Source organism: Podarcis muralis, chromosome 5, assembly GCF_964188315.1.
Source record: "Podarcis muralis chromosome 5, rPodMur119.hap1.1, whole genome shotgun sequence".
Classification (NCBI taxonomy): Eukaryota; Metazoa; Chordata; class Lepidosauria; order Squamata; family Lacertidae; genus Podarcis; species Podarcis muralis.
The window spans coordinates 924,942-951,730 of NC_135659.1; the positions used below are offsets into that span (position 1 = coordinate 924,942).

The following is a 26,789-nucleotide window of genomic DNA, read 5'->3' on the forward strand; positions in this document are numbered from 1 at the left end:
GGGTGGCGCTGAGCCTCTTGGGCTTGCTGATCGATGGTTGGCTATTCGAATCCCCGCAACGGGGTGAGCTCCTGTTGCTCTGTCCCAGCTCCTGCCAACCTAGCAGTTCGAAAGCATACCATGCAAGTAGACAAATAGGTACCGCTGCGGCATTTCCATGCACTCTGGCTTCCATCACGGTGTTCTGTTGCACCAACCTAGCAGTTTAGTCCTGCTGGCCACATGACCTGGAAAGCTGTCTGTGGACAAACGCCAGCTCCCTCAGCCTGAAAGCGAGATGTGTGTCTGTCAGGGAACTGCCATCGGAGGAACCGGTGGTGGAAGGGCTCACGCAGGCTGGGAGAGACTCAGCAGCTGAAGCAGGAACCAGCAGGGGGAGAGGTGGGTCTCTGGTGGAGGGGCTCACGCAGGCTGGGAGAGACTCAGCAGCTGAAGCAGGAACCAGCAGGGGGAGAGGTGGATCTCTGAGGGAAAGCGAGCAGGAGGGAGGGCTCAGGGACACGTCCAGCGAGAACAGTGGGGAGGTATCTGAAGCTCCCATAGGGAGACCCACTCCTCGCCGGAAACTGTCACGCCGTGAGTCCAGAAGACGTGTTTCCGTTAAGGAGCTTTTATGCTGGAAACGATTCCGAAAGCAACCACTGTCGGAATCTGCAAGTGACTAGAGCAGCCATGTCTGAGGGGCTCTGTCACAGACAGAAGTTTGTGGGCTTGAACAAACTCTGAGGGACTACGATTTTACGCACAAGCAGCTCATCATCCCATCACAGTGTCCTACCCCATAGTCGCCTTTGACTGGACTTAACCGTCCAGGGGTCTTTTACCTTTTATTCCCCAATAAGGATGCACAGGAACGTGGCTTTAAGCTGAAGAAGGTGGCAGAAGAGACGCATGGACAATAAACAGGAGCTTAAAATTAATTAATTAATTAATTATAAACCTCGGCACTTGTACCTTACAACATCCATACAGTCCCTCCTCCAGAAGCACATATCCAGCACATGCAGTAATCATTATTCATACATGATCTCTTAATTTTGCATTCATACTTTCACAGCCAAGAAAAAGAGCCACCCTTAAAAATACTAAGCAACTAGGTTCTAACCTGATTTGCATTTTACTCATATTCAGTCCCTGTAGGGACTTCTTCCAGTGGTGTCTGCCTGCTACCCTTAAAGTAGGAGGCAGCTAGGAGCCACAGTGAGACAAATTAAACACCAAGACCCCAAAGCACAGAGAACAGTGTTGACTGTCATATCAATATTGTAATGGGATGTTAAAAATAAAAAAATAGCCAAAACATAGGGACAGTTCAGATAAACTGGGAAGCCAGGTGCATGATGAAGAAATTGGAAGGTTCCAATTCTACTTTAAAGCAAACCACAGTTCCCTGTAATTAATGAATTTAGGGAACAATGGCTTATTTCTGCCATATTTTATAATACTATGCAAACGGATTTGGGAGTAAACCATTTCGATTTCTCAGAGCTGGATAGAATTGCACTAGTTAACAAACCAGGATCTGAAACCATGGTTGATCCTGGTTTATTTCAACAAACTATGGTTTGAATAACTCAGAATAACAATCCCCCAGGTTTATCCATAAAGGGGAACCATAGGTTTTGGGTTGTGTGTTTTGTTTTTTTTTTGTTTTTTTTTTTTTTAACATAAAAGCAGAAGCTTCCAACCTTCTCCTTGTTGCACCCTGGAGATAGGGAGGCTCTCTTGGGCTTATCCGTGCAGCATGAAAGCAGTTTCCAGATGTGTCTGAACAAAACCACAAAAAGTAAATTGTAACACCAGCAAGAAGCAACTTCTTCCAAAGAACACATTTTAAAATGTATATTCAGGAAAGCATGCAAAAAATTAAAATATGCTTATTTTCATACTGTTCATTAGTGCCCAAGAAACCTAAAGAAAGATTCAGTCCAATCTCCTCTATGGGACCTGTGTCTCACATTGGTGTCTGACCCTTAAAAAGCACACCTGACATCTAGAGTTACAATTTTGATCGCCACTTGGTTTGCGCTGGAACAGAAGGTTCATCTTTAAGGCTTGGGGGAAGGTAAGGATATTAAAAATAGGGAAAGCAGTAAAATTCCACCTATTCACCCAAGTCTTTCTTTCAGTAATTGCCACAATGAGATTCTCCATATTTAGACAAAATCATTCAGGTTGAAAGAAATGTGATCAGCTATTGTGGCAGGTCTTGGCAAGCATAACTATCCTAAGCCATTTTAGACTATCCTAATCTGAGGTAGAACATCTTCTTTCCAAAGATCAAGAAAAACTGTCCAATAATTTATAAAAACATTGCTTGGCAAATGTCAATCTAACAGCCAATGCTAGACCATCGGAGAATGCAGTCCTGTTTGTTAGCACCTTTAACAGAACGAAGTCTTCTCTTTTTTGTTTTTATTGGGGAAATACTGTCGAGTCCATGCCCCGTTTTCTCCTGTAGCATTTATTGCAACATCAATAAGGTAATCTGGTGTCAGCCACCTCAAGAGGATCAGGAAAAGAAAGCTGAGCACAGCAAAAAGAGCAAAAATGCAGCCGGTCACTGGGCCACAGTGAGAGATTAGTCTGTCAAGTCGTTTGCCCATTGGTAATACAGTTTCACCTGCCACTCTGTCATACACCTAAGAAAGAAAGGGGGGGGGGATACATGAGGGTTGTCTGCAATGTTTAGATTGCATCATCGAATAGGCAAGACATCTGCTTATAAGGCTGGTTATATTCTAAGTCCAATACAGGGTGTACTTCTGCATATGCACAAGCACTTGTGGGGCTTAGGAGAGATCTCAGAAAGAGGTCCATAGGCAGCAGCTCTCTCTCAGCAGCAGGTCCACAGACTGTTTTGCAAGGGGAGGCTCTTGATTCTCAATAACATTGCATCTAGGGGAGGAGGAGAATTTACTCATCTGACTAGGGTTGCTCCAGTACAGAGTACAATGTATGTGAAGGTTTCTGGTGGAAATAAGTTAGGAGTATCTAATAAAGACTGTTAGTTAGAAGGATTTCCACACCAACAAGCTAAATAGTGAAACAACTAGGAGATGTTATACAAGGGCCCAAGTGAAGGCAATTTTAATGAAGCTTGCAAATTATGCTACCAGCACAAGGAATTTGAGAACTCATTTCTGTTACGTAATATCACAACAAAGTATGACATAAAAACAACATATTTGTAGAGCTGCTCACCCTCCACTCTGAAAAATACTCAAGCCTCCCTGCTGAACCTTTGACCCTTCAGATGCTGCTGGGCTGCCATTGCCACCATCCCTGACCACTGAGCACGCTTTTGGGGGCTGATGGGCATTGCAACACCTGGAGGGCCACAGGTTCTCCCCCCCTACACTAAAACAAAGACCAGGAAAATATAATGGGTCTCAGAATATGGAAGTGTACCTACTTTTTCAGTTCTCTTTGCAACATCCTTCCAAGTATAGAAAGTTTTAACGTTGTTGTGTATTATTTCTGAAGACAGAAGTGATCCCGACTTCAGTTGACGAATTGCCTTTTCCAAACCATTACAGAGAGATTTCACGGAAGGTTCACATAAGATTATAAAATTATCTGGCAGCACCTCAGGAATCCCACCAACCCTTGTACTCACCACCTAAAATAGCAGGAAAATTTATATTATACTTATTAGGCAATTTAGGTTTCAAAAATACTATATCAATAATACAACACAGTAATGAATGTTTCACCTCCAAATGATCAGCTGTAAATGTATAAATAAATGTGTTGTCTTGCCCTTCCATCTAGGTGGCATAAATGGCCTTCTCAGCTTCTACCTCAACTTTTATCCTTATAGCAACACTGTGAGGTAAATCAGATGAAGAGTATATGAATGGCCCAAAATTACACAGGGAGACTCATGACCGTGGAAACTACTCAAGAAAGGAGACACTTTGATTCAGCGCCATTTCTCACTCCTTTGACACCCCCCCCCGCCCCGTTGTCAAAACAGGTCACTTCTTGCCCAAACACCCTCCACCAGTACTAATATCTTACAAATCCATTAGACAAGCTGTTTTAATTTTGCTCTTTTGTATTAGATTGAAGGTGGTGTTTTAACATTATAAATCCATATTTTTACTTTTGCTATCAGCTTCCTTCAGTCTTTTTGAGGATAGACTGGATGTGGGACTTCCAGGAGAAAAGCTGGCTGGCTAGTCATTGACTGCTGACACTACAACAAGATAATTATGCTGTGATTAACAATAGGCAAAACATAAACCTTTGTTATTACTCTCTACCTTTGAAGATAGGAAGATTAAAGGACCACAAGCTTAATGTAAGTCAACCGTGTGATGCAGCAGCATCAACAGATGTATAACGTCCTGATCAAGGGAAGTCGTAGTCCCACTCTAGTCTGCCTTGGTCTGCCTTGGAATACACTGTCCAATTCTGGGTGCCACAATTGAAGGATGTTGACAAGCTGGAACATGTGCAGAGGAGGGCAACCAAGATGACCAAGGGTCTGGAAACCAAGACTTATGAGGAATGGTTGAGGGAATTGGGCATGTTTAGCTTGGAAAAGAGGAGACTGAGAGGGGATATGATAGCCATCTTCAAATATCTCAAGGGCCGTCACATGGAAGATGGAGCAACCTTGTTTTCCCAATGGCTCCAAGTTACAGGAAAGGAGATTTCAACTAAACAGTGCTGACAGTAAGGGCTGTTCAACAATGGGATGGTCTCCCTCAGGAGGTGATAGACTCTCCTTCCTGGGAGGTTTTTAAGCAGAGGTTGGATGGCCATGTGTTATGGATGCTTTAGCTAAGATTCCTACATTGCAAAGGGTTGGACTAGATGAAGTTTTTGGATGGAGGGAACGTGTTGGGAGCAAGGAATCACCATTGTGCCTGCATAATAGCCCTGAAGGTTGGTCCTTGGGACATCAGGTCAGCTAAAGCTCCCTTCTTTTAATTACTTCTGAGACTGGAATGAATTACAACGGACGTGAATCTATCCACCACTTAATTTTCACCTAGAACACAAATGGACTGCTGGCGTAAGATGAGACATTACCTAACAGCCAGAAAAATAATACAAAAAACATATCTTAATTATTTGTGATTAAGAAAGATTATAAACGGATAAGGGTGCTTAATAATCTTTATTTTATATTACTTTTAATGCTCTGTCCTTTTTGTGAAGTGCTACAAAAGTGAAAATAATTTCTTTAGCACAAGAAAGGAATGCAATTCTCTATTAAAGAGATGAAAGTCATCTTTATTTCTCTTTTTTCTCTCTTTCTTTTTATTTTTTATTACCTTCATTTCCTGCTTTCTCTACTCTGGATTAATGAAGGTATGCACAAAAGGTGTTGGATGGAAGGTGAAAGACCATGCGTGAGAGGCAGGGAAGATCTCCCAAGTGGGAGCTGGGAGGGTCCCCCACCTTCTGTGGGGACCAAGAGCTAAGCTGCACCTCTGAAAGATGGCTTTCTATCCCCCCCCCCTTTATGTTTCTTCTTTTCTTCTTTTCTTTTTTATTATTTGGATTAGTTGTTTTTTAATTGTAGTGTATGCTGAAAAGTATACACACACACACACACACACACACAGAGTGCTTTTTTCTTTAAAAATGTTTAGGGGTACTCTCATTTTGACTCAAGAAAATCACCATTCTATAGTTCAAATCGCGGAAAACAAATGGACAAAAGTACAAAATTCACAAAATGTTTAGGTGTATGCGTACTCCTGCATACCCCCAGAAAAAAGCACTGTGTGTGTGTGTGTGTGTGTAAAGGTTGGATGTAAATAAATCAAGCAAATGAAGATGAATTAATCAAATGAAGTAATCAGTGTACTTTATGACCTCTTAAGCCAATTTTATATGAACATACGTGAAAATATTAGAGTAGAAAAGGCCAGCACAGCAGAATCCTCAAAACTGAGCAGCACAACAGATATGCATGGCAGTTCCTAGAGGCTACATTTTTTATGTCTTCCTGCAATAGCCTGAAGGGGCGGTTTATCAATCACCTGGCAGGACACAATACATAGCTGGTGGATCATAAATTGAGATCTATGTGACAAAGGTGGAAATGCACCTTTCAGGGTTCATCATCCCACTGGAGCTGTGAGCAGTCACACCCCTGAGAGAGAGGGCTTCTCCCAAAGTTCTGCAGGGCTGAAGGATACCAAAGAGTCCAGAGACCTCAGACTCCAGCCTCCCTGCCGCTTCAGAGAGAGGCAAGGAGGAGAAACCAAACTCCTTCCCTTTGCTGTAGAAGCACCATCTCAACAACTTGCATCAGGCAGAACCAATGAATAGATGAGGTGGATTGCTCCTCACCCATTCCTTGGTCTATGCCAGCCAAACATTACTAGAATAAAAAGAGTCAGTTAGGGATCTATAATTCCTCCTGGTCAGTTTCGGCAGTGCTTGCGACTTGCACTCTTTTCTGCCTAGCTTAATCTAGCAGCCACGTCAGAAAACATGAAAGTCTGTAATTACTTGAGAACATTCAGAGACTCAAAATGATTTTTTTAATTTAATCCAAACAGTGAGTGATCTTCTTCCAAATGAACCAAAATAAAATTTGATTTAATTTAATCTTTTACCTCAACATTTTCATTTTATATTGTTTTTCTTTCTCCTATATTGCTAAACTGTAGAATAATCTCTCCTTCACTAGATACACAATGTGGCAATCTAATGTTTAAAGCTGCCAATGAATTTTTTTAAGGATAATGATTGAGTCTTCAGTTGTCCAAATGCTGCTTTCTGAATCAAAGATGAGAATAAGACAAATAATCAAGGTTCAAACACACCTTGCATTCCTGAAATATGCAAGCCAGTTATGCTAAAATTCTACGTAATGAATACAGAGAACTGACAATCAAGTTGTAAGTCCCATGCAAACTGATTCTTCATTTCCAAAGAACTTGTAGTTATAAGTGTAGACACTTCTGTCAGATATGTTATTCAAAAGTCTGCTTGCTAATGCGTAGTTGTATATTATGTTATTAAGAAAATGTCCAACTAGTCTGTCTAAACAAGGAAACTGTTTTTACCTGTAAACCACAACTGGCAGCTTCCACAATTGCCATGCAAAATGCTTCGGTGAGAGAAGTGTTGAGAAAAATGTGTCCCTGAACCAAGACATTTCTAACATCCTGATGTTCTAAAGCTCCCAGGAGACGGACTCTGCATGCAATTAGAGAAAACAAGTTTTTTAAAGGTAATCTTTGCAAAAGTCTTCATAACCATGTGTATGATCACAGTCAAACGTAAGCACTTGTCAATATCACTAATTTTGTGGCTTATGAACTTTCTTAGCTATTTACACTACTGACACTGATGGGCTGGACTGCATATCAAAACAAGCTCCACAATGCTTTTAAATGGCATTGGTTCACACATTCAGATACAATCCATAACGGGCATAATTCAGCCAACATTTAATGACACCACATAGAGAAAACTTTGTGATGGGTATCCATTATGATAGTCTCCAAAATGGATTGCTGTCATGTACTGTGAGGCTGACTTTTAAAATGGTGCAGACAGTTTAGCAGGCCCAAAACAGAGCAATGCCGTTATCTGCACTAGTTTCCATGTCATTTCTGGGCCTGATTTTAAGTCCTGGCATTAATTTTTAAAGCCCTAAACATATTGGGGCCAGGTTACTTAGAGGATTGCTCTTTGCCAATACAGTCAAACCTCGGTTGTCGAACATAATCTATTCCAGAAGCTCGTTCGGCTTCCAAAATGTTCGAAAACTTTAAGATTCACTGCATGTACTGCTTTAAAAGAAAATGTTATGAAAATGATGTATCGATGGTATAGAACCCCCGTAAAGTTAGCAAAAATGTATAAGACAAGTAACAAATGTTGGAAATGTAAAGAAAAGGAAGGTACTTTCTTTCATATGTGGTGGGAGTGTAAGAAAGTAAAATGCTTCTGGAAAATGATTTATAATGAATTGAAGAAAATGTTGAAATATACATTTACTAAGAAACCAGAAGCATTTTTACTAGGCATTACAGGGAATGAGATAAATAAGAAAGAGAAGAAGTTGTTTTTATATGCAGTGACAGCAGCAAGAATATTGATGGCTCAGAAATGGAAGCAAGAGGAGCTGCCTACGATAGAAGAATGGAGAACTAAAATGATGGACTATGCGGAATTGGACAGAATGACAGGAAGGATCTGGAATCGATGAGATCAAAGATTTACAGAACACTGGGAGAAGTTTATTCAATATTTGCAAAAACTAAGTGATAATCAGATTACGTTTGTAAGTTTTAAAGAAGCTCTGTGGTGTGAAAATGTAACAATAAGTAAAAATAATGAATTGAATCTAATAGTTTTAATAACAAGGGGTAGGAATGTGTTAAAAGTGATAAAATGAAGGAAGCTCAGACAAATTGAGGGAAGTCAAAAATGGAATTAAGATGTAATTAAGAAGCTGAAATGTACAATTTTGTTTTTTGTATTTGTAAACCAATAAAAATATAATTAAAAACAAAACAAAATGTTCGAAAACTGAGGCGCAGTTTGGTTGGTTCCAAGAGTTTTCTGCATTCAGCGGAAGCCGCATCGAATGTTCAGCTTCCGAAAAACGCTCAAAAACCATTCGGGAGCCGAAATGGTTTGGGAGCTGAAACATTCCAAAATGGAGCTGTTCAGGAACCGAGGTTTGACCGTATATACATTTTTCCTTTTCCACTTTCACTCGCCTAAAGAGATGGGCAACTAGCTGCTGTTTTATTCATTTAATTTTTTATTTTATTAAATTTGTACCCTGCCTTTCCTCCTAAAGGAGCAATTATGCTTATGGAACACTCTTCCCCATGGAATGCCAACATTAAGACTTTTGTGCCAAGTAAAGAGCTAACTTTTGATAAAGCCCCTCACCAAAGGCTCACGGGGTAAGAGGAGAAGTCCTCTTGCAGATCAGTATTTTGTTAAGAAACAGGAAGCAGACTGTAGAAATAAAAGGACAGTTCTTTCAAAAGAGTGATGTAGAAAATGGGAGTCCACCAAGGATCAGTGTTATGACATTTGCTTTTTAACTTGCTCATAAAATGATCAAGGGCTAGGAATGAGCAGGGAGGTAGCCAAATTTGCTAATGATACCAAGTTTTTCAAGCTGAACAAAACAAAAAGGGACTGTGAAGAGCTCCAGAAGGATTTCTCCAAACTGGGTGAATGGACAGTAAAATGGCAAAAAAATAAATAAACCCAAACTTCACATAAAGTCAAACCTCGGTTGTCAAACATAATCCATTCTGGAAGCCCGTTTGGTTTCCAAAATGTTCGACAACTGAGGCATGGCTTCTGATTGGCTGCAAGACCCTCCTGCACTCAAGCAGAAGCCGTGTTCTAAAAAACATTCAAAAACCCGAACTGTTACTTCTAGGTTTTCGTCTTTTGGGAGCCGAAATGTTCCAAAATGGGGGTGTTTGGGAGCCGAAGTTTGACTGTATATGCTAATGTAATGTGGACTGGTGGTGAATGACTAGGAACAAGACTTTGGGGCTATAGTGGCTAGTTCAGTGAAGAAGCTCAATGTGGACCAACAAGGAATAGAAGAAATACAAGTATCTTAAGAAAATAACTGGGCATCTTATTTAAACTGAGCAAGAAAGCAATTTTGAAAAGATTTTGAAGAACTGAATACTGATTGACCATCAAACACCTTCCAGATTACAAATTTACATATTTGGGGGATTATCCACAGCGGATTATCAGACTGGTGTGCCATCCCCCACCCCCATGTGCACTGAGCTGCATACATGGAAAAGAGTGACTCACCTAAACGAATTTTGTAAGTTTATAATATGACAGAATTGAGAGCACTCTTCCAAAACAAGAATGTTCTAGAAAAATCACAGCATGCTACCAAGTGCTGCTCAGTATCTGGCAGGATGGTGGAAATTATATGCAAATTTCATTAGCCATATGCACCTCCCCCTTGCAACCTTCCTCCCAATGCTCACCCAATTCTTCCTTTGACCCTTCAATCACCACAACAGTATTAAAACAAGAGCAAGGCAAGTACCTGTCATGCAGCTGGTATCTTTCCCGTACCTCTTCTAATACAATTCTTTTTGGTCCTTCTCCTCCAACTAAGAAATGTAAATCTGGATACTTCTGACAAAGTTCAGGAATTATACCACTAAGCAAATCTATACCTGAAGACATAATATTTAGAGGCAGTTGGTATTTCAGATTTGTTACTTATCTACCTGACAAAGCATTCCATCATACGTCAGCATCAAAAGAAAATGACAAAAAACTGTGTTAATAAAATTGCAAAACTGTAAATAAAAAACTATAGTGTACTGTATTGGGTTCCTTGATTTTTTACTGTGACCAGATTCAGAGTTTATTTCTGAAGTTTACAAATTTACTTCAACTCTATCTTACTCCATAAAAATTTCATTACTGCTGCGAGATCTCAGTGGTACCTGATTTCTAAGTATCTGCTACACTACAAGCAAAGCTTTGTGCAAAAGCTGCTTTTTGGGAAGTAGACAACAATCATATGTCCTACCCACAGAAGCAGGGAGGATTAATGGAGAATATATAAGGCAGAACAAAACTTAAGAGAAAAAGAAGATAAAGTGTCTTGAACAATTACTTTCTTCTAGCAGTTGCACTAGAAAACTTCTGTTTCCTCAAAAGTAAGTCCTTCTGTGTTCAGAAGAACTTACTCCCATGTAACACAAGACTGGAAGCCGTGAGGTGGCATGGCTACTGTCAGGAACAGCAGGGAATAAAGTCCACTGACAGAGAAAAGGTAGCAGGGATGGATTCTCTACTAGTATCTAAACTACTAGCCCAGAGGCAACAGTCCAAAAGGAAAATGCACTAGATATTGTGTAGGTGGATTACCAGCATGCCTTGTACTGGTGAATGGAAGGTAGCACACTGCACTTTCACAATCATTCCCCCTAAATTAATTGCAGTCATATCCTGCCTTTCCTCCAAGGAGCTGTGCATGGCTTTCCCTTGCCTCATTTTATACTACGAAAAGCCCCGTGAAACAGTACAGGCTGAGAGATGACGTGACTCAGGGTCATGCTGAGCTTCACGGCAGAGCAAGAACTTCAACACTGGCTCCCCAATCTTAGTGTGACACTTACATGACAGCAAGTTTTTTAAAGGCAAAACATTGTGCCAGTCAGTATTTTCCTTCTAAAAAAAAAAAAAAATGGTGCCGGTACAGCGTATCCCTGAGCATCCCAGAAAAAAAACCATTGGTGCCAGTGCTGAAGATAAAGAAATAGTTAATGGGCCAATGCCTTTTTATTACTCTTTGCTCTGAGTTTGTTGTCTATCCTAGGTTTTTGGTTTAGGCACCCCTATATCTCACAACATTCCTTTTTATTTTATGTATTTGCATGTTTGGAGGAAGAGAACTGTATGCATTATGACCGTTCTTCTAGGCCCTCTACCTGCAACAACAATAGCTCTTGCTCAGGTCATCGTGATCCTACGATATCACAGCAGTCTCACCTGTAGTTTCACTTGTTAAAACTGGCAGCCCCACGCAATTCCTGCCAAGCAGCATGTGAATCCATATGCAACTGCATGCGGTCTGTCACAGATCTAAACAGGATTTTATACTTGCCAGGTCTTAAAATATTTAGGTGCCAGGCAGAAACTTTCCTCTATAACCAGGTCTTTGGCCTTTAACTATCTGTGACCTTTTAGAAGTGGGTGGGATGCTTTTAATGTATTTCTCTATTCTCTTTGTTTTAATGCATCTGTGTGGGATTTATTGTCTTTTTGTTTGGTTGTAAGTCACTTTGGGCTTCCCTGGGTAAGATAAAACAACTGACAAATTTAGTAAATAATAAAATAATAATAAAACCAGCCATAATATCATGCAGCAAAACTTAAGAAAATTTAAAAGGTAGAAACAAACAGAAAGGCAATTTCTGATCAACTCTATAGCATTAGAAAGAAGCAACATTAAGTGCCACGTATATTTTGGATCTCATTACCTTTTCTATATACAAGCCTGCTGACAACAACAACAGTTATTGTGCTTTTGTTCCTTCTAGATACATCTGGAGTGAAGTCAGTAGGATCAACGGCATTGGGAATGACAGAAACTATTTCAGGATTCAGTGCTGCTCTCAACACAGTATTTTCCTTGCTAGTGTAAGAAACACATATTATGTGGTTTGTATCACATAGCGATACAGTCAAGAGTTTGTTTGTAAGCACCGAACTAACATCAGCAAATCCAAAAAGGGAATGGTCTGTAAAAACTGTCCGTAGTTGCATTGTCTTGGCATGGAACAGGGCATCATGAGCCATAGCAGAAAATGAACTATGGGCATGGACAATGGTAACTCTTTCACGTACAAATATATACCTGAGCAGAGGCAGGCTATGGAAGAGAGTTGTTGCAGTAGACTGGTTGTACATAACTCTTAATGGCAAATAATAGACTTTCAGTCCATTGGTGAGGTAACGAATGCCTTTACGGTCTTCATAAGCATGAGTGACAATGATAACTTTGTGTCCTCTTTCAATTAGGCACTGTGACAATTGGTAGATGTGGCTTTCCACTCCTCCCATGTTTGGATAAAAAAAATCGGACACCATGCAAATACTATGAATTTTACTTGAACATGATGGAGATTTATGACAGTTCACCGTGGAAGAAGACAAGGGGGATAGGAACTGCATGTGATTTCCTCTTTGACCTGCCATAGTAGTTTAGCAATCAGTCTGAAAAGTAGACATTCAACATGAAGAAAAGGCTCCATCCATTTCCTAAAAGAGCAAAGAAAAAAATACACATTACACATCAAGGCTAAAAAAACCCCTCACCACTTACAGAGGTCTTCATTGTACAGCACAATACTATGCATGCTTCTGTCAGAAATAAACCACATTCTGTTCAATAGCATTTATTCTTGCCGCTAGTGTGTTCAGAATTGCAGTGTTAGAATAAAGACTTTGGGGGAAGCCATTATCATGCAATTTATCTGCGTCCCACGCAGTGTTCAAAATTAACCAGTCGTCAGTTGCTTTTTGCAACTCAGGAGTGAGTGCCCCCCTTGCGATGGTTGAGATTTCCAGTCACGTGGTTTGCAACCGAAATCTCCTGTGGCTGGGTGAGAGCAGTGTTACTAACTGAAGTGTTCCCTTTCCACTTGCTCCTTTTGATGTGCTGAGGAAGAGAAAACCCTTTCATTGTTGTACAAAGCTCTTTCACAGTTAAATGGATTGTTTTTCTCTTGCGAGGGATGGGTGTTACTGTCCCATACATGCCTAAACTTAAGTCCCACTGTGCTTGTTCACTGTACGACCTGTACCATCCAAGTACCACAAAAAGGACCACATAAATTCTCTATGCAAAGTTTTTTTTTTTACAAATTTATGAAGATAAAGGTTTCGGTAAGCTACCTACTCTAATTGCGTAAAAGAGGTTTGGTTTTTACTTTTGCTGGAATGAACCTGCTTTGCGACTTAGAATCATAAAATTGTAGAGTTGGAAATGACCCCAAGCCATGCATAGTCAACCTTTTTATACCTACCGCCCACTAATGCATATTTCTTGATGGTAAAATTTCCTTACCACCCACAAGTGCTTGATGGAACAACCCCTGATCTAGACCAACCCCCTTGCAATGCAGGAATCTCAACTAAAGCATCCATAACGAACAGCCATCCGACCTCTGTTTTAAAACCTCCAGTGAAGGAGACTTGATTGATTCTTTGTTTCAAAATAACTTGTCTTTTGTGCACAGCATTTATTCTGATACGGAAGACCAAAGGGGGGGGGGTACCCATTCTTCCCTAACGCTTCCTGGAGGGACTCGAGGGAATGACCAGCCTGGCCTCGAACCCTCAAACCCCACACCGTTGCACAAGCACCACACTATACCCCCGTCTTGCCTTGTAAATAAAAGGCTCTCTTTGTAAAAGGCTCTCTTTGTTTCTCCACGCGGGCGAAAATAAGCCCCATCTTTTCTATTGCCTTTCTCCTCTCTATTTCTCATAAGGTATCCCCATTCATAAAAACGGGCTGCGCCTTAGCCAATCACAACCGTGCATTCATCCTGCAAGAACTAGCTCAGGCAGCTCAGCGAGCTCTTGCACGCCTCATTAAACCTGTTGACAAGCTACTGACGGCCCACCCCCCCCCGCAGCGAGAACAATGGAACCGAAACTTCTGACCTCCTAATCCAATCAAAACCTGTTACAATGTATCCGTTTTGCTCGTAAACCTGTCAAAACCTGCTACAATGTATCCACTTTAGTTCTGACTTGACCGAGACTACGGAATAGGTTGGAAACCATCAGAACCTTTCAAAAATCATATAAAATCAACCATAATTCCGATTTCCTTGCTTTTGGTGTCATTCAACTCAGCTCCCCTTGGACTCCATGATGACATCCTGGCCTCCATAATCCCCGAAGCGGCAGGGCACGTACACAGGAACTTCATAATCCTGTCCGATCGTTCTGCCAAACCCTTCCTCCGGGCAATACCAGGTGGCAGACGATGCATATCACTGTCCTTTTGTCCAACCACCACCGGTACTCAAGAGATGTTTACTTATGTATATCCCTCACTCTGCACATTTTCCCTTCCTTGTCTCAAATGCTAATCAGTGTAACCCCACCTCTCTGCAAATATATTCATGACGTGTGTAAAATATTCGTGATGTAATTTCTGAAACCCAACCCTCCCATAATGTATTCATGACGTTTTCACGCACTGTACCCTGGGATGTGGAGGGAACTTTTAAAAGTTTAGGTCGCCCCATTCTCGGGGTTCAATCTCGCCTTGAACCTGTTGCGCAATAAACTTGGATCTTCGCATTTGCTCCTGCGTCCGGCTGAGCTTCCTTTTCCCGCTAGGATCCACGGACTTGGTCCGAGTGGCCGGGTGGCAGGGTAAATACGCACCCGGATTTTCCGTAACAGTTTGGCGCCCCACGTGGGGCTCCAGCGGTTCTCCCGGGTTGCTGACCGGGGGCCCCGAACTCTTCAGCCGGCTACGGGCCACTTTGCCCGAGAAGACCCTTTTGGACCTCCGGCCACCTCCCGGGCGGTAATCAGGAGCCTCAGGAGTTCAGTCGGGGAGCAAAAGGGATCCAGCCGGCTTATTCATCGGTCCAGGGACCGGATCGACGGGAAGACGCGTGAGTATAGAAAATCCAGTGCACTGGTGGGAAAGGGGTGGAAGTCTCCTGGCAACCGAATTCTCTGCCCTCCTCTCTATCGTACCTTCTTACCTTTCTCTTGGTCCAGTCAGTGAGAGAGACCGTGGACCACCGCTCGACCCGAAAGGGGGTTCTGAGCTCTATCTCTTTGCCTAAACTCTCCGGCCAGCCGCACCAATTGGGAGCCCGAAGGGTAAGACGGAGAGACCCGACTTGAAAGATAGCCGACTCTCCGCAACGGGCATCCCAGTTGAAAGCAAGGGGTTGGAGCTCTCTTTCCGATCTTCCCGAGCGTCCTTTCTAGGGGGCAGGAAGTGGTCTTGCTTTCTATCCCAATCCCAGCCGCACCGGTCGAGCTACATACCACGTGTATTGTAAGCCCGCTTCCGAAAGCAAGGGGGATCTTCGACCCGGAACTCTATCCAGGGATCACCCGATCTGGCACCGCACGGCGCGGGCGTTCAGTAGGGCCCCTTTTCCTGAGAAGTTTGACGATAGGTAGGAGGTTGCCAGGAGGGAAATAGCTCATGAGGAATTGAGCGGGAACGGCAGAGTGGAAAGGAGACCCCTGGTAAATGGTTAAGGAAAAGGGAAGGAAGGAAATACCGGATAGCTAGAGCTCTTTAAAATCTCCCTAGGAAGTTGCCAAGCGACTAGATACTTTCCCCCCTAAAGCTCCCTTAGGGTCCTTTGTTGAGCGACCTCAGACCCACAAACCCTTACCTACCGCTTCCTCTCTCCTCTTTCTGTCTAGACACGCGTGAAATATATTATGGGTACCCAGGCTTCCAAGCACGAGCGGGCTCACTCTGGCAGGAAGGCTTCAAGAAAGCCATCCTGTTCTCGGAAGGATCCCGACTCCCCTCTCCAATTTGTCATCGCATATTGGAAGTCGATTCCTGGTCACAAGTTATTGTCTAAAGAAAAATTAGAGGACCTCTGCTCCGAAACCTGGCCCGCAAGTACTGCTTCCACCAAGCCCGAACTGAGATGGCCAGCGGGAGGTTCGTTTAATGAAGAACGCTTGAGTTACTTGAGGAAAGTATTGATGGAAGAAAAACCCCGCCAGTTGGAATATCTGGCTACCTTTGAGGCAGTAAGGAAAATGCTCCAAGCCCCAAAGGGAATAACTTCTTACCAACTACCTATACTAAACCCCGGCCGACAGCCGATGCCCCCCCCTTACGAAGATGATGACATACAACAGACCCTAGTGCCCTTCTATTACCAAGGGCCACCGCCACGAGCACCAACACCCAGTAACAGCAGCTCTAGCAGTGGGGAGGAAACGGGGGAGGACGAGACCCAAGGCGCGGAAAGTCAAAGGGTCACCCGACTACAAGCAAGGAGGGACAAAGGGGGCACCAAACACGGGAAAAACTCCGGCCAAGCTAAAACAAAAAACCCCTCCTCCACGCTCCACTATCCCATTGAGGAACCTACCCGAACCGGGAATAAATCTACTCCCACGGAACCTTGCGGCTCCGCAACGGGAACCCCGGGCAACGACAAAGAGACCCCCGGGACTCCAGACCAAGTAAGCTCTACCGTGAGTTCCACCGCGGTTCAGATGCCCTTAAGGGCCTTGCCCATCCCTCCTCTCGCACCGAATGGGCCCCCGCGGATGGTCTATACACACCAACCTTTTTATACCTCAGATCTGGTGACCTGGTCGAACCAAATGCCCTCGTTGAGGGACGACCCGGACAAATGCCATCGCCAGGTCAGCGCTATCTTCTCCACCCACAATCCCACCTGGCCAGATGTTCACGTCCTGCTGAATGCCCTCTTCAACGAGGCGGAGAAAGCAGACATCTTAGCTAAAGCCGGAGAGGCCATAGAACAACCCGACTACCAAAGAGGGCGGCCCCAGGGACTGGAGGCGCTCACAGCGCAATGCCTCAGGGTGGAACCGGCATGGGATTACAACACCACCAACGGAATTTGGTGCTTAAACTTATTTAAGAAGGCTATTTTGGACGGCGTAAAGGCCGCCGGGCAACGCACCGTTAATTGGACAAAAGTCCAGGCGGTCATGCAGGGACCGAGTGAACACCCGTCCGACTATTACACCAGATTGGTCTCTGCCATAAAGACTTGGGGGGGAATAGACCCCGGAAACCCACAGCATGAAGTAATCGTTAAAGGCTTCTTTAAAGACCAGGCTTGCCCAGATATCAGGAAAGCTCTGAATCTCCAAATCGGATATGATGGAAAGAGCATAAGCGAGATCTTGTCCATCGCAAAATCTGTTTACAACTCCCGAGACGAAAGAAAGAAGAAAGAAACAAAACCCGAGGCTGAACAGATACTAGCCTTAAGCATGGAAACTACCTATGGCCCCAGCCGAGGCAGAGGACTCCCTCGGGGAAAGGGGATCCGGGGAGGAGGGCCCCCGAACCCTTATAGACCATGGGGGCCGGGAACAGGCGGATGCTACTACTGCCAGGAAGAGGGACACATAAAAAGATTCTGCCCGTACCTGAACACGCCATCTTACGGGGGACAGGAACCCAAGCCTTTCCCTGTCCGGAACACCCACCCCCCTTTCCCACCGCAAACCAACGCAACTCCAGGCTACATCAACCACCACACTGCGGCTTATACCCCACCACCGGCTTCAAACCCCACACCTCAAACTCAAACCCGACCCCAACCTGGACCCCGGACCCAGATGCCGGCCATAGATCAGCCTACCCACCCTTGGGCGAATGTTTGTCCTCCCTTGCACCCTCCAAATCAACCACCACCTGACGACCACGACACCTATTGACAATTAAAAGGGGATCCCAGTCAGACCCAAACCATCTGCCCTGTCCTCGCGATGTCGCCTGAGGACCCAGTCTGCACTATTGAAGTTGACGGCCACCCCTATCAATGTTTACTGGACACGGGGGCAACTTATTCGACCCTAACCGACAGCCACTTAGAACCGGGGACAGTGACCAAGAAAGTAATGGGACTGGATGGGATACCCCGCACCTGCCCACTCTCGCGACCGGCCAGAGTTACTCTCGGACCATTACTAGCAGAGCACACCTTCCTTCTAACAAGCAGCCCTGTTAACCTTTTAGGGAGGGACCTCCTCTGCAAGCTTAATGCCACCATAAAATGCTCCTCAGATGGTATTTACCTACATATGCCCGGGGATTCCATTCCCGCATTTCAAGGTATCGTTGAAGAAGCTAAAACGGACCGACAGTTCCCCGAAATCCCTTTGGATTTGGAGAACGAACTCCCCTCCTCCCTATGGGGAACCGAATCAACCTCGGTCGGGCTCCTACTCTCCGCCACCCCGGTAAAAATCACCTACCGAACTGACTTACCCTTCCCATGCACCAAGCAATACCCACTACCCAAAGAAGCCATTGAAGGACTAACACCCATGATCGAGGACTTCCTTGAGAAGGGGATCCTAGTCCCCTGCGCTTCACCCTGTAATACCCCAGTTCTCCCGGTCAAGAAACCCGCCAAGGAAGGGGCACCCATACGGTACCGATTCGTGCAAGACTTGAGACTGGTGAATCAATTCGTAATACCCCGACACCCTGTAGTGGGTAACCCGAACTCCCTCCTAAACGCTATTCCACCGGGTACAACCTGGTACTCCGCGGCGGATCTGTGCTCCGCATTCTTTAGTATACCGCTGGATCCAACAAGCCAATTCCTCTTTGCATTTACCTGGGGACCCGGGCAACTCACGTGGACCAGACTGCCCCAAGGCTATGTCGAGTCACCCGCAATTTTCTCAGCCGTGCTACACCAGGATTTAGAGGATGTTCACTTACCGGCCAGCTCCGTTTTGCTTCTCTACGTTGATGATATTTTATTATGCTCCACTAGTGAAGAAGCTTGTAAGATAGATACCAAACACCTCCTAACTGAATTAGCCAGGAAGGGACATAAAGTGTCCCCAAAGAAACTTCAATATTGCAAACAGGAAGTCAAATATTTGGGTCACATTTTGGGAGTCGGGACCCGGAGCCTAGCAACCGACAGAATTGAAGCAGTCACTAAAATTCCCCTCCCAAAGACAAAACGACAGTTACGCGGCTTCCTGGGCATGGCCGGCTTCTGCCGGGCATGGATCGCTGGCTACAGCGAGATAACAAAGCCCTTAACTCTCATGACGCGCCAGGACCACCCAGACACCCTGGTCTGGGAAGATGAGGCCTATAGTTCCTTTGAACGTCTGAAACGGGAACTCAGATCCGCTCCTGCCTTAGGACTACCGGACTACCGGATCCCCTTTAACTTATTCATCCACGAACAAATGGGGGTAGCCTCCGGAGTCCTAACCCAACCCTTCCGGGATCAAGAGAGGCCAGTAGCGTACTACAGCCTGCAACTTGACAACACCGCAAAGGGGGCTGTCAGTTGCCTGAGAGCAATTGCAGCCGCGGCTGTTCTCCTCGAAAAGGCTCAGGAAACAGTCCTCGGCCATGAAATCACCCTTCATGTACCTCATTCGGTCTCAACACTCTTGACCTTGAAAGGGTGCCATCATTTCTCAAACTCCCGCCTCAACCGGTATGAAGCCCTTCTATTAACCCCGACAAACGTCACCATTAAACGCGTCAACTCGCTAAACCCTGCTACCCTCCTACCCCTTCCCGACGATGGTACCCCACACCATGACTGTACCACCATAGTCAGGCAAGCTGAAAAACCCCGGGAAGACTTAGACCATCTCCCTTTGGAGAACCCGGACCTGATACTATATACTGATGGCAGCTCCAAAGTAATCGACGGGGTTAGGAAGACAGGGTATGCAGTGGTCTCCGACTTCGAAGTGCTAGAGTCAAACCCCATCAACTCCCAGTATAGTGCCCAAGCCGCCGAGCTAATCGCGTTAGTGCGTGCCTGCGAGATTGGTGAAGGAAAACGGGTAACTATTTATACGGACAGCAAATACTGTTTCGGCCTAGTACACACCACCGGCCAAATTTGGCTCCAGAGGGGTTTCCTTACGGCCGCCGGATCTCAAATCTCGCACGCCGCCCTAGTAGAGCGACTTCTCACAGCGATACACCTACCTGCCGCCATAGCCGTTGTCCACTGTAAAGCCCATACTAGGGGTAGAGACTCCGTCTCCAAAGGAAATAGGCGAGCTGATAAAGCCGCACAAATAGCCGCCTTACGCAACCCAAACAATGAATCCGAGTTTCAAGCCTTACAGCTACCAGCGGAACTAGACCCTACAGAAATGTACAACTCCGCCTCTGAAGAGGAAAAGGCTATGTGGGAATCGATAGGCGCCACCCACGATCAGGGCATCTGGGTCCTCCCCGATGGAAGAACCGTCCTTCCAAAGGCCTGGACTCCAAAACTAGTGAGGATTATTCATCAGCGTACACACTGGGGAAAGGGGAGATTAATGGAATATGTCATCAGGTCTTGGTATGCACCAGGGATAGCTGCAGCAGCGGCGGCAGCTTCAAAGAACTGCATTACCTGTCACCGCTTCAACCCCAAGCGGGAACCCAGAAGACCGCCAGGAGCTAGACCCTGGGCCTTTGTCCCCTTCGAGAACTTGCAGCTTGATTTCATAGATTTACCTCAATGCCAAGGCTTTAAACATGCTTTGATTGTAGTCGACCAATTTTCCTCGTGGGTGGAGGGATTCCCTTGTCGGGCCGCCACTGCGTCCGTAGTTGCTAGGGCCCTCCTACAGGACATTATTCCTCGATACGGCATACCCCGTCGCCTAGACAGTGACCGGGGAACTCACTTCACTGCCGAAGTGGTGCAATTAATAGCCAAAGCCCTCCGAATTAAATGGGACCTCCACACACCATATCACCCACAATCCTCTGGCCAAGTAGAACGCATGAACCAGGAGATAAAGACTCAGTTAGGAAAACTCTGCAAACTCACAGGACTAAAATGGGTGAATGCATTGCCCTTAGTTCTCCACAATATACGCTGTGCCCCAACCGAACGCTTGAAACTCTCCCCATTTGAACTTTTGTTTGGGAGGCCTCCTCCCATCTACCACACCAAATTCCCACTCTCTGAACTTGAACTGGGAGAAGCAGAACTTACTAATTATATTATTCAGCTCCAGACACACCTACAGCGTCTTCACCACTACGCGGCCATCGAGGGACAGAACCTTCCCATCGACGTCCACGCCCACTCCTTCCACCCTGGGGACTGGATCCTCGTCAAGGTCTACCAGAAGGAACCTCTTCAACCCACGTGGGAAGGCCCCTACCAAGTGCTCCTGACTTCGCCAACCGCCGTGAAGATAGGTGAGAAGAATTCTTGGTTACATCACACTAGGTGCAAGTCCTCCCCACCTCCTCAGGAGACCGAAGACGACAACGGTGAGGACTTCACCTTTTCAACCCCACCTGTACCGCCGGCCTCATACGTTGACGGCGACGAGCAACAAACCGGACCTGTGGATCGGGGCCACGATCGGGCTCAACGGACCGGACCTGTGGATCGGGGCCACGATCGGGCTCAACAGACCGGACCTGTGGATCGGGGCCAAGGTCGGGCTCAACAGACCGGACCTGCGGATCGGGGCCAAGATCGGGCTCGACAGACCGGACCGGACACCGCGACTTCGAACTGGACGTCGGAAATCATCCCGGACACCAACGACATCAAGCTACGCTTCAGACGCGTTTGACAGCTCCGCTTGACAGCTCCGTCTGACAGCTCATTTGACAGCTCATCTGACAACTCCGTTTGACAGCTCCGTCTGACAGCTCATTTGACAGCTCATTTGACAGCTCCGTTTGACAGCTCCGCTGACAGCTCCTTTGACAGCTCCTTGGCAACTCCGCTTGACAGTTCGTCCGCCCGCTTCACTTCACGGCTACGCTTCCCCTCAAGACCCCACCCCGTGACTTCTCCACATCACCAAACAATGGGCTTTCTCCATATCGCATTTCTTCTCGCTACCCTGCCCCGGGTCCCAGTTACCTTATCGGACCACTGCGCAGGATTGCAAACGGACTATCACTTCCTGGATTACCATGAGGTCGAGACGGGGAGGTCTAACCCTGACCGAATGGGGGACTTTGATTTCTGCCTCCCTGAGTCTCGAATTCTCCTCCGCCACTCCCTGGTACCCCGACTCGTTGGGGATGAACACTGGGAGCTTTTCGTCCGAGACAAAGACTTACATCGGATCGGGTCCGCAACCCTCACCCTTGACCACTCTGCATACCGGCTGACCTGCCAAAATGGCACTTATCTTCTTTACGAGAAAGGTGAAATCACACGAAACCCAAACTGGACCGAGGTCAGGACAGGAGGGGCCTCTCATGCCTACACGGACTTAAACCACCCCTCTGGAAACCTGATTTTCGGGTTCCAGTGTCTCTTCTCTACCCCAGAAACTCGTAAACCTCAACTCCAAGGACTCTGCCTGCGACGGTTCTGCTGCTTATGGGATCTAGGGATCACCCATGAGTGGAAAGGTGCTGAGTATCTTGAAGGCTGGCACCTCACAATACACCCTTCGCGCTCCCCCTCTTGGGACCACGTTGGGCCCCTGAGGTGCGGCGGCATCGCCAGGGATAGGCGACTATTGAACACCACCGACCCACTCCACCCGGTCGGTACGGCACCCCGACAAGTCGGCGCTGATCCCGCACTTCCGGGAGAAGACCTCCTGTCGTCCTGGGAGCAAAATTCCTATATGAAGCTACTCAGCCAGGTGGCCAAGGAGGCACCTTACCCGGACTGCTGGATTTGCGCACACGCGCCCAGCCATCTCCAACAGAGCCTTCCATTGGTTCCAGTGCCAGTGACCCTGGAACAGTTCCGCTCCGGAAACGTTACTTCCTGGAACTTAACTGCGCTCAACTTGACACATCAATACCTCTATCTCACCGGCCCTACAAAAGGACCCCTTTGCCGCAGCTTCTCAGGCGAAGGAACCTTCATCGGATCTAGTACGTGCCCAACCACCCTTGAAATCTTACCAACCGGACCGGTCACCGTCTCCAATACAAGGGATTCCCGGACCTTCCCTAACCTCACCGTCGCCTGGGCCACTGCTGTCGGACACCCCTCGGACTGGAAACCACAACCCACAGACACCATGCTGCTGCAAACCTTTGCCTCCGGCAGAATGGAATCTTACCTAAGCGGCTTGTTCTGGGTGTGTGGGCACCGCGCTTATACGTGGGTGAGCCCACACATGTCCGGATCCTGCTTCATTGGCTACATCGTACCCGGAATTAGAATAACCCCTCACCTACCCCCTGGAAGACAGCGGAACAAAAGAGAACAAAAGGACCTGTCAGACCTGTCAGATGTTGCTGCAAATGGAGAGACCGTTGGCCGCTCACTTTTCCCTGCTTATGGTGCTGGATCAAATCATGTGGATATTCTCCGACTTACCGACATTCTCCTGAAATTCATGCAGGAGGCAACCCAGATCACGGACTCTCTCATGTCAGAATTATCTGAGGTAAGACAACTGAGCCTGCAGACGAGGATTGCGACAGATTTCCTCCTGTCTAGCCAGGGAGGCACCTGCGCCTTAATAGGCACCGAGTGCTGTACCTATGTGACAGACCAGACCTTAAACATAACCGGACATTTGAACAATATCCATGAGCTGGCTGGGAGACTACAAGATGTCCAGCATGAGGGACTGTCCGATGTAGACTTGTGGGGATGGTTGCCTAAGATGGGATGGCTCCGGCAATTGCTCAAAGTTGTGTTCTTAACGATCCTTACCATTCTCTTCTGCATCTCCGTACTCTGCTGTGCTATACACTGTGCCTCTCCTTGCTGCTCTCTCCTACGCCTACCTATGCAGGCCACTCCTATGACTTTTCGAGCCTATTCCCGCTCCCACGATATCCCGACCTTCCCCGAATACGTGCAAATGAGGCATCTGGGGGAAGGGGAGTATGAAATCACCGGGGTATAGTGTGCGGAGAAAGGATTTGCAAGTTCTTACAGAACTTCCATGCAAATCTATCTCCGAATGGGGGACTGATACGGAAGACCAAAGGGGGGGGGTACCCATTCTTCCCTAACGCTTCCTGGAGGGACTCGAGGGAATGACCAGCCTGGCCTCGAACCCTCAAACCCCACACCGTTGCACAAGCACCACACTATACCCCCGTCTTGCCTTGTAAATAAAAGGCTCTCTTTGTAAAAGGCTCTCTTTGTTTCTCCACGCGGGCGAAAATAAGCCCCATCTTTTCTATTGCCTTTCTCCTCTCTATTTCTCATAAGGTATCCCCATTCATAAAAACGGGCTGCGCCTTAGCCAATCACAACCGTGCATTCATCCTGCAAGAACTAGCTCAGGCAGCTCAGCGAGCTCTTGCACGCCTCATTAAACCTGTTGACAAGCTACTGACGGCCCACCCCCCCCGCAGCGAGAACAATGGAACCGAAACTTCTGACCTCCTAATCCAATCAAAACCTGTTACAATGTATCCGTTTTGCTCGTAAACCTGTCAAAACCTGCTACAATGTATCCACTTTAGTTCTGACTTGACCGAGACTACGGAATAGGTTGGAAACCATCAGAACCTTTCAAAAATCATATAAAATCAACCATAATTCCGATTTCCTTGCTTTTGGTGTCATTCAACTCAGCTCCCCTTGGACTCCATGATGACATCCTGGCCTCCATAATCCCCGAAGCGGCAGGGCACGTACACAGGAACTTCATAATCCTGTCCGATCGTTCTGCCAAACCCTTCCTCCGGGCAATACCAGGTGGCAGACGATGCATATCACTGTCCTTTTGTCCAACCACCACCGGTACTCAAGAGATGTTTACTTATGTATATCCCTCACTCTGCACATTTTCCCTTCCTTGTCTCAAATGCTAATCAGTGTAACCCCACCTCTCTGCAAATATATTCATGACGTGTGTAAAATATTCGTGATGTAATTTCTGAAACCCAACCCTCCCATAATGTATTCATGACGTTTTCACGCACTGTACCCTGGGATGTGGAGGGAACTTTTAAAAGTTTAGGTCGCCCCATTCTCGGGGTTCAATCTCGCCTTGAACCTGTTGCGCAATAAACTTGGATCTTCGCATTTGCTCCTGCGTCCGGCTGAGCTTCCTTTTCCCGCTAGGATCCACGGACTTGGTCCGAGTGGCCGGGTGGCAGGGTAAATACGCACCCGGATTTTCCGTAACAATTCCATCTTCAGCTAAATCCCCCATCTTATCCTCATTTGGTTTAGTAATTGTCTAAAAAAAAATGTGCCTGTATGTATTGTTGTGGTGACTGAAACCTAGGTTGAGGGTGCCATTTCTCCTAGCTTTTCTGAATTATTATTATTATTTATTTATATCCCGCCCATCGTGCCGGGTTTCCCCAGCCACTCTGGGCAGAACTCAATAGAATATTAAAAACTTCAACCATTAACAACTTCGCTATACAGGGCTGCCTTCAGATGTCTTCTAAAAGTCAGGTAGCTGTTTATTTCCTCGACGTCTGAGGGGAGGCTGCTCCACAGGGCGGGCGCCACTACTGAGACGGCTCTCTGCCTGGCTCCCTGTAACCTCACTAGCACTGGTGCTGCCACTGGGAGCTGCATTTCTGCAAGACTTTGGACTACAGCACCAGGAAAGCCAAGCTCAGCACAGGGATGCTCCAAGGGCACGGATCCCCGCAGGCACCGGAGCGGGAGCATTTCAGAGAAACGGGGCCTCATGGGGTGATTATTCCCTATGACACCTGCCCAAGGCGACCCAAGGAGGCTTCCAGGCGACCAACAGCAGGCAAAGCCCCGGGGAGGGAGGCGGCCCACTCCTGAGAGGCTGACGGGCCAGAGCGGCGCCTCGAGTCCCCTCGTGGGAGAAGGGGCGCGGGGGGAGGAGGCCTCTCGGCGGGCGGAGGCCCCGCGGGGCCTGAGGCTCACCTGGCGCCCGCGCGAGCGAGGGACTGGAGCGGCACTTCTCCCGGCGCCCGGCTGCTCCTTCGGCCGCCGCTCCTCGGGGACCCTCGCGGCAGGAGGCGGCTCTTGCCCTTCTCGGAGCAACAGCAGGCGCCGAGACCCACGCACCGCTTTGCCCACACGCCGCCTTCGGAGGGCGAGAGAAAGCGTCCAATGGAAGGGCAGCGCCCGGAGCACGTGGTGCAACGAAAGCCAATGCGGGCGCTCGCAGCGATTTCTCGAGGAAGCGACGCTGGACTGCGCGTTGACGTCTCCGGCGCCTCCCTCCCTTCCGCTCCGCCTCCCTAGAAGGGCCTCGAGGAGACGCCTCCGAGCAGGCCGCCGTTTCCCTGCCTGCCTGCCTGCCTGCCTGCCTGCCTGCGTTCACGTGGCCGCATCTAGTGAGCCTGATCTTTATTGATCTTTAAATTCCCTGCCCTAGAGCTCAAGACCACCCCTCCATACATACATCACAGAAGGGGTGTAACCCAAGACCATCCCCCACAAACATACCTACATCACAGTAAAGGTGGTCCACAACAGAAATTTGAATGTTGTTTTTCCTGTCTGCCAGGTTATCTGATAATGCCTTATCTGATTGCCTTTCCTGGTAGTCTGTCACCCTTTGAAATGGTGATTACTCAATTCCTGAGTCAATGGGTGGGCTCCCTGACAGCCTCCCTCCTTGCAGAAAAAACATTTTGTCAGCTTGGGAGTCAAAATGGTTTCAGGTCAGTCTTCCTG

At 46.7% G+C, this 26,789-nt stretch overlaps 1 protein-coding gene across 3 annotated transcripts; it reads right to left on the minus strand.

Annotated features, from left to right (window-relative positions):
* Positions 1-894: 894 nt before the first annotated feature.
* PIGA (phosphatidylinositol glycan anchor biosynthesis class A) lies at positions 895-26,279 on the minus strand. Of its 3 annotated transcripts, XM_028732135.2 has the most exons (7): positions 26,031-26,275; positions 11,982-12,762; positions 10,031-10,163; positions 7,038-7,170; positions 3,416-3,622; positions 2,383-2,642; positions 895-1,767 (listed from the first exon to the last, which is right to left on the minus strand). In XM_028732135.2, the coding sequence occupies exons 2-6, from the start codon at positions 12,697-12,699 to the stop codon at positions 2,385-2,387; spliced, it is 1,449 nt and encodes a 482-aa protein (XP_028587968.1). In that variant the 5' UTR covers positions 12,700-12,762; positions 26,031-26,275; the 3' UTR covers positions 895-1,767; positions 2,383-2,384. The 3 variants fall into 3 exon arrangements, with proteins under 3 accessions (XP_028587968.1, XP_028587969.2, XP_028587967.1); XM_028732136.2 differs by lacking the exon at positions 2,383-2,642 and having other exon boundaries at positions 26,031-26,279; XM_028732134.2 differs by having other exon boundaries at positions 895-2,642; positions 26,031-26,274.
* Positions 26,280-26,789: the final 510 nt, after the last annotated feature.

What these genes read in the sequence shown, in the direction of transcription:
- PIGA (XM_028732135.2), bottom strand. Translation starts at nt 12,699, where the DNA reads ATGGCAGGTCAAAGAGGAAATCACATGCAGTTCCTATCCCCCTTGTCT. An exon ending in CAGGCTTGTATATAGAAAAG is followed by an intron (nt 10,164 to 11,981) that starts GTAATGAGATCC and finishes TTATGTCTTCAG; the next exon opens with GTATAGATTTGCTTAGTGGT. An exon ending in AGATACCAGCTGCATGACAG is followed by an intron (nt 7,171 to 10,030) that starts GTACTTGCCTTG and finishes AATTGCATGCAG; the next exon opens with AGTCCGTCTCCTGGGAGCTT.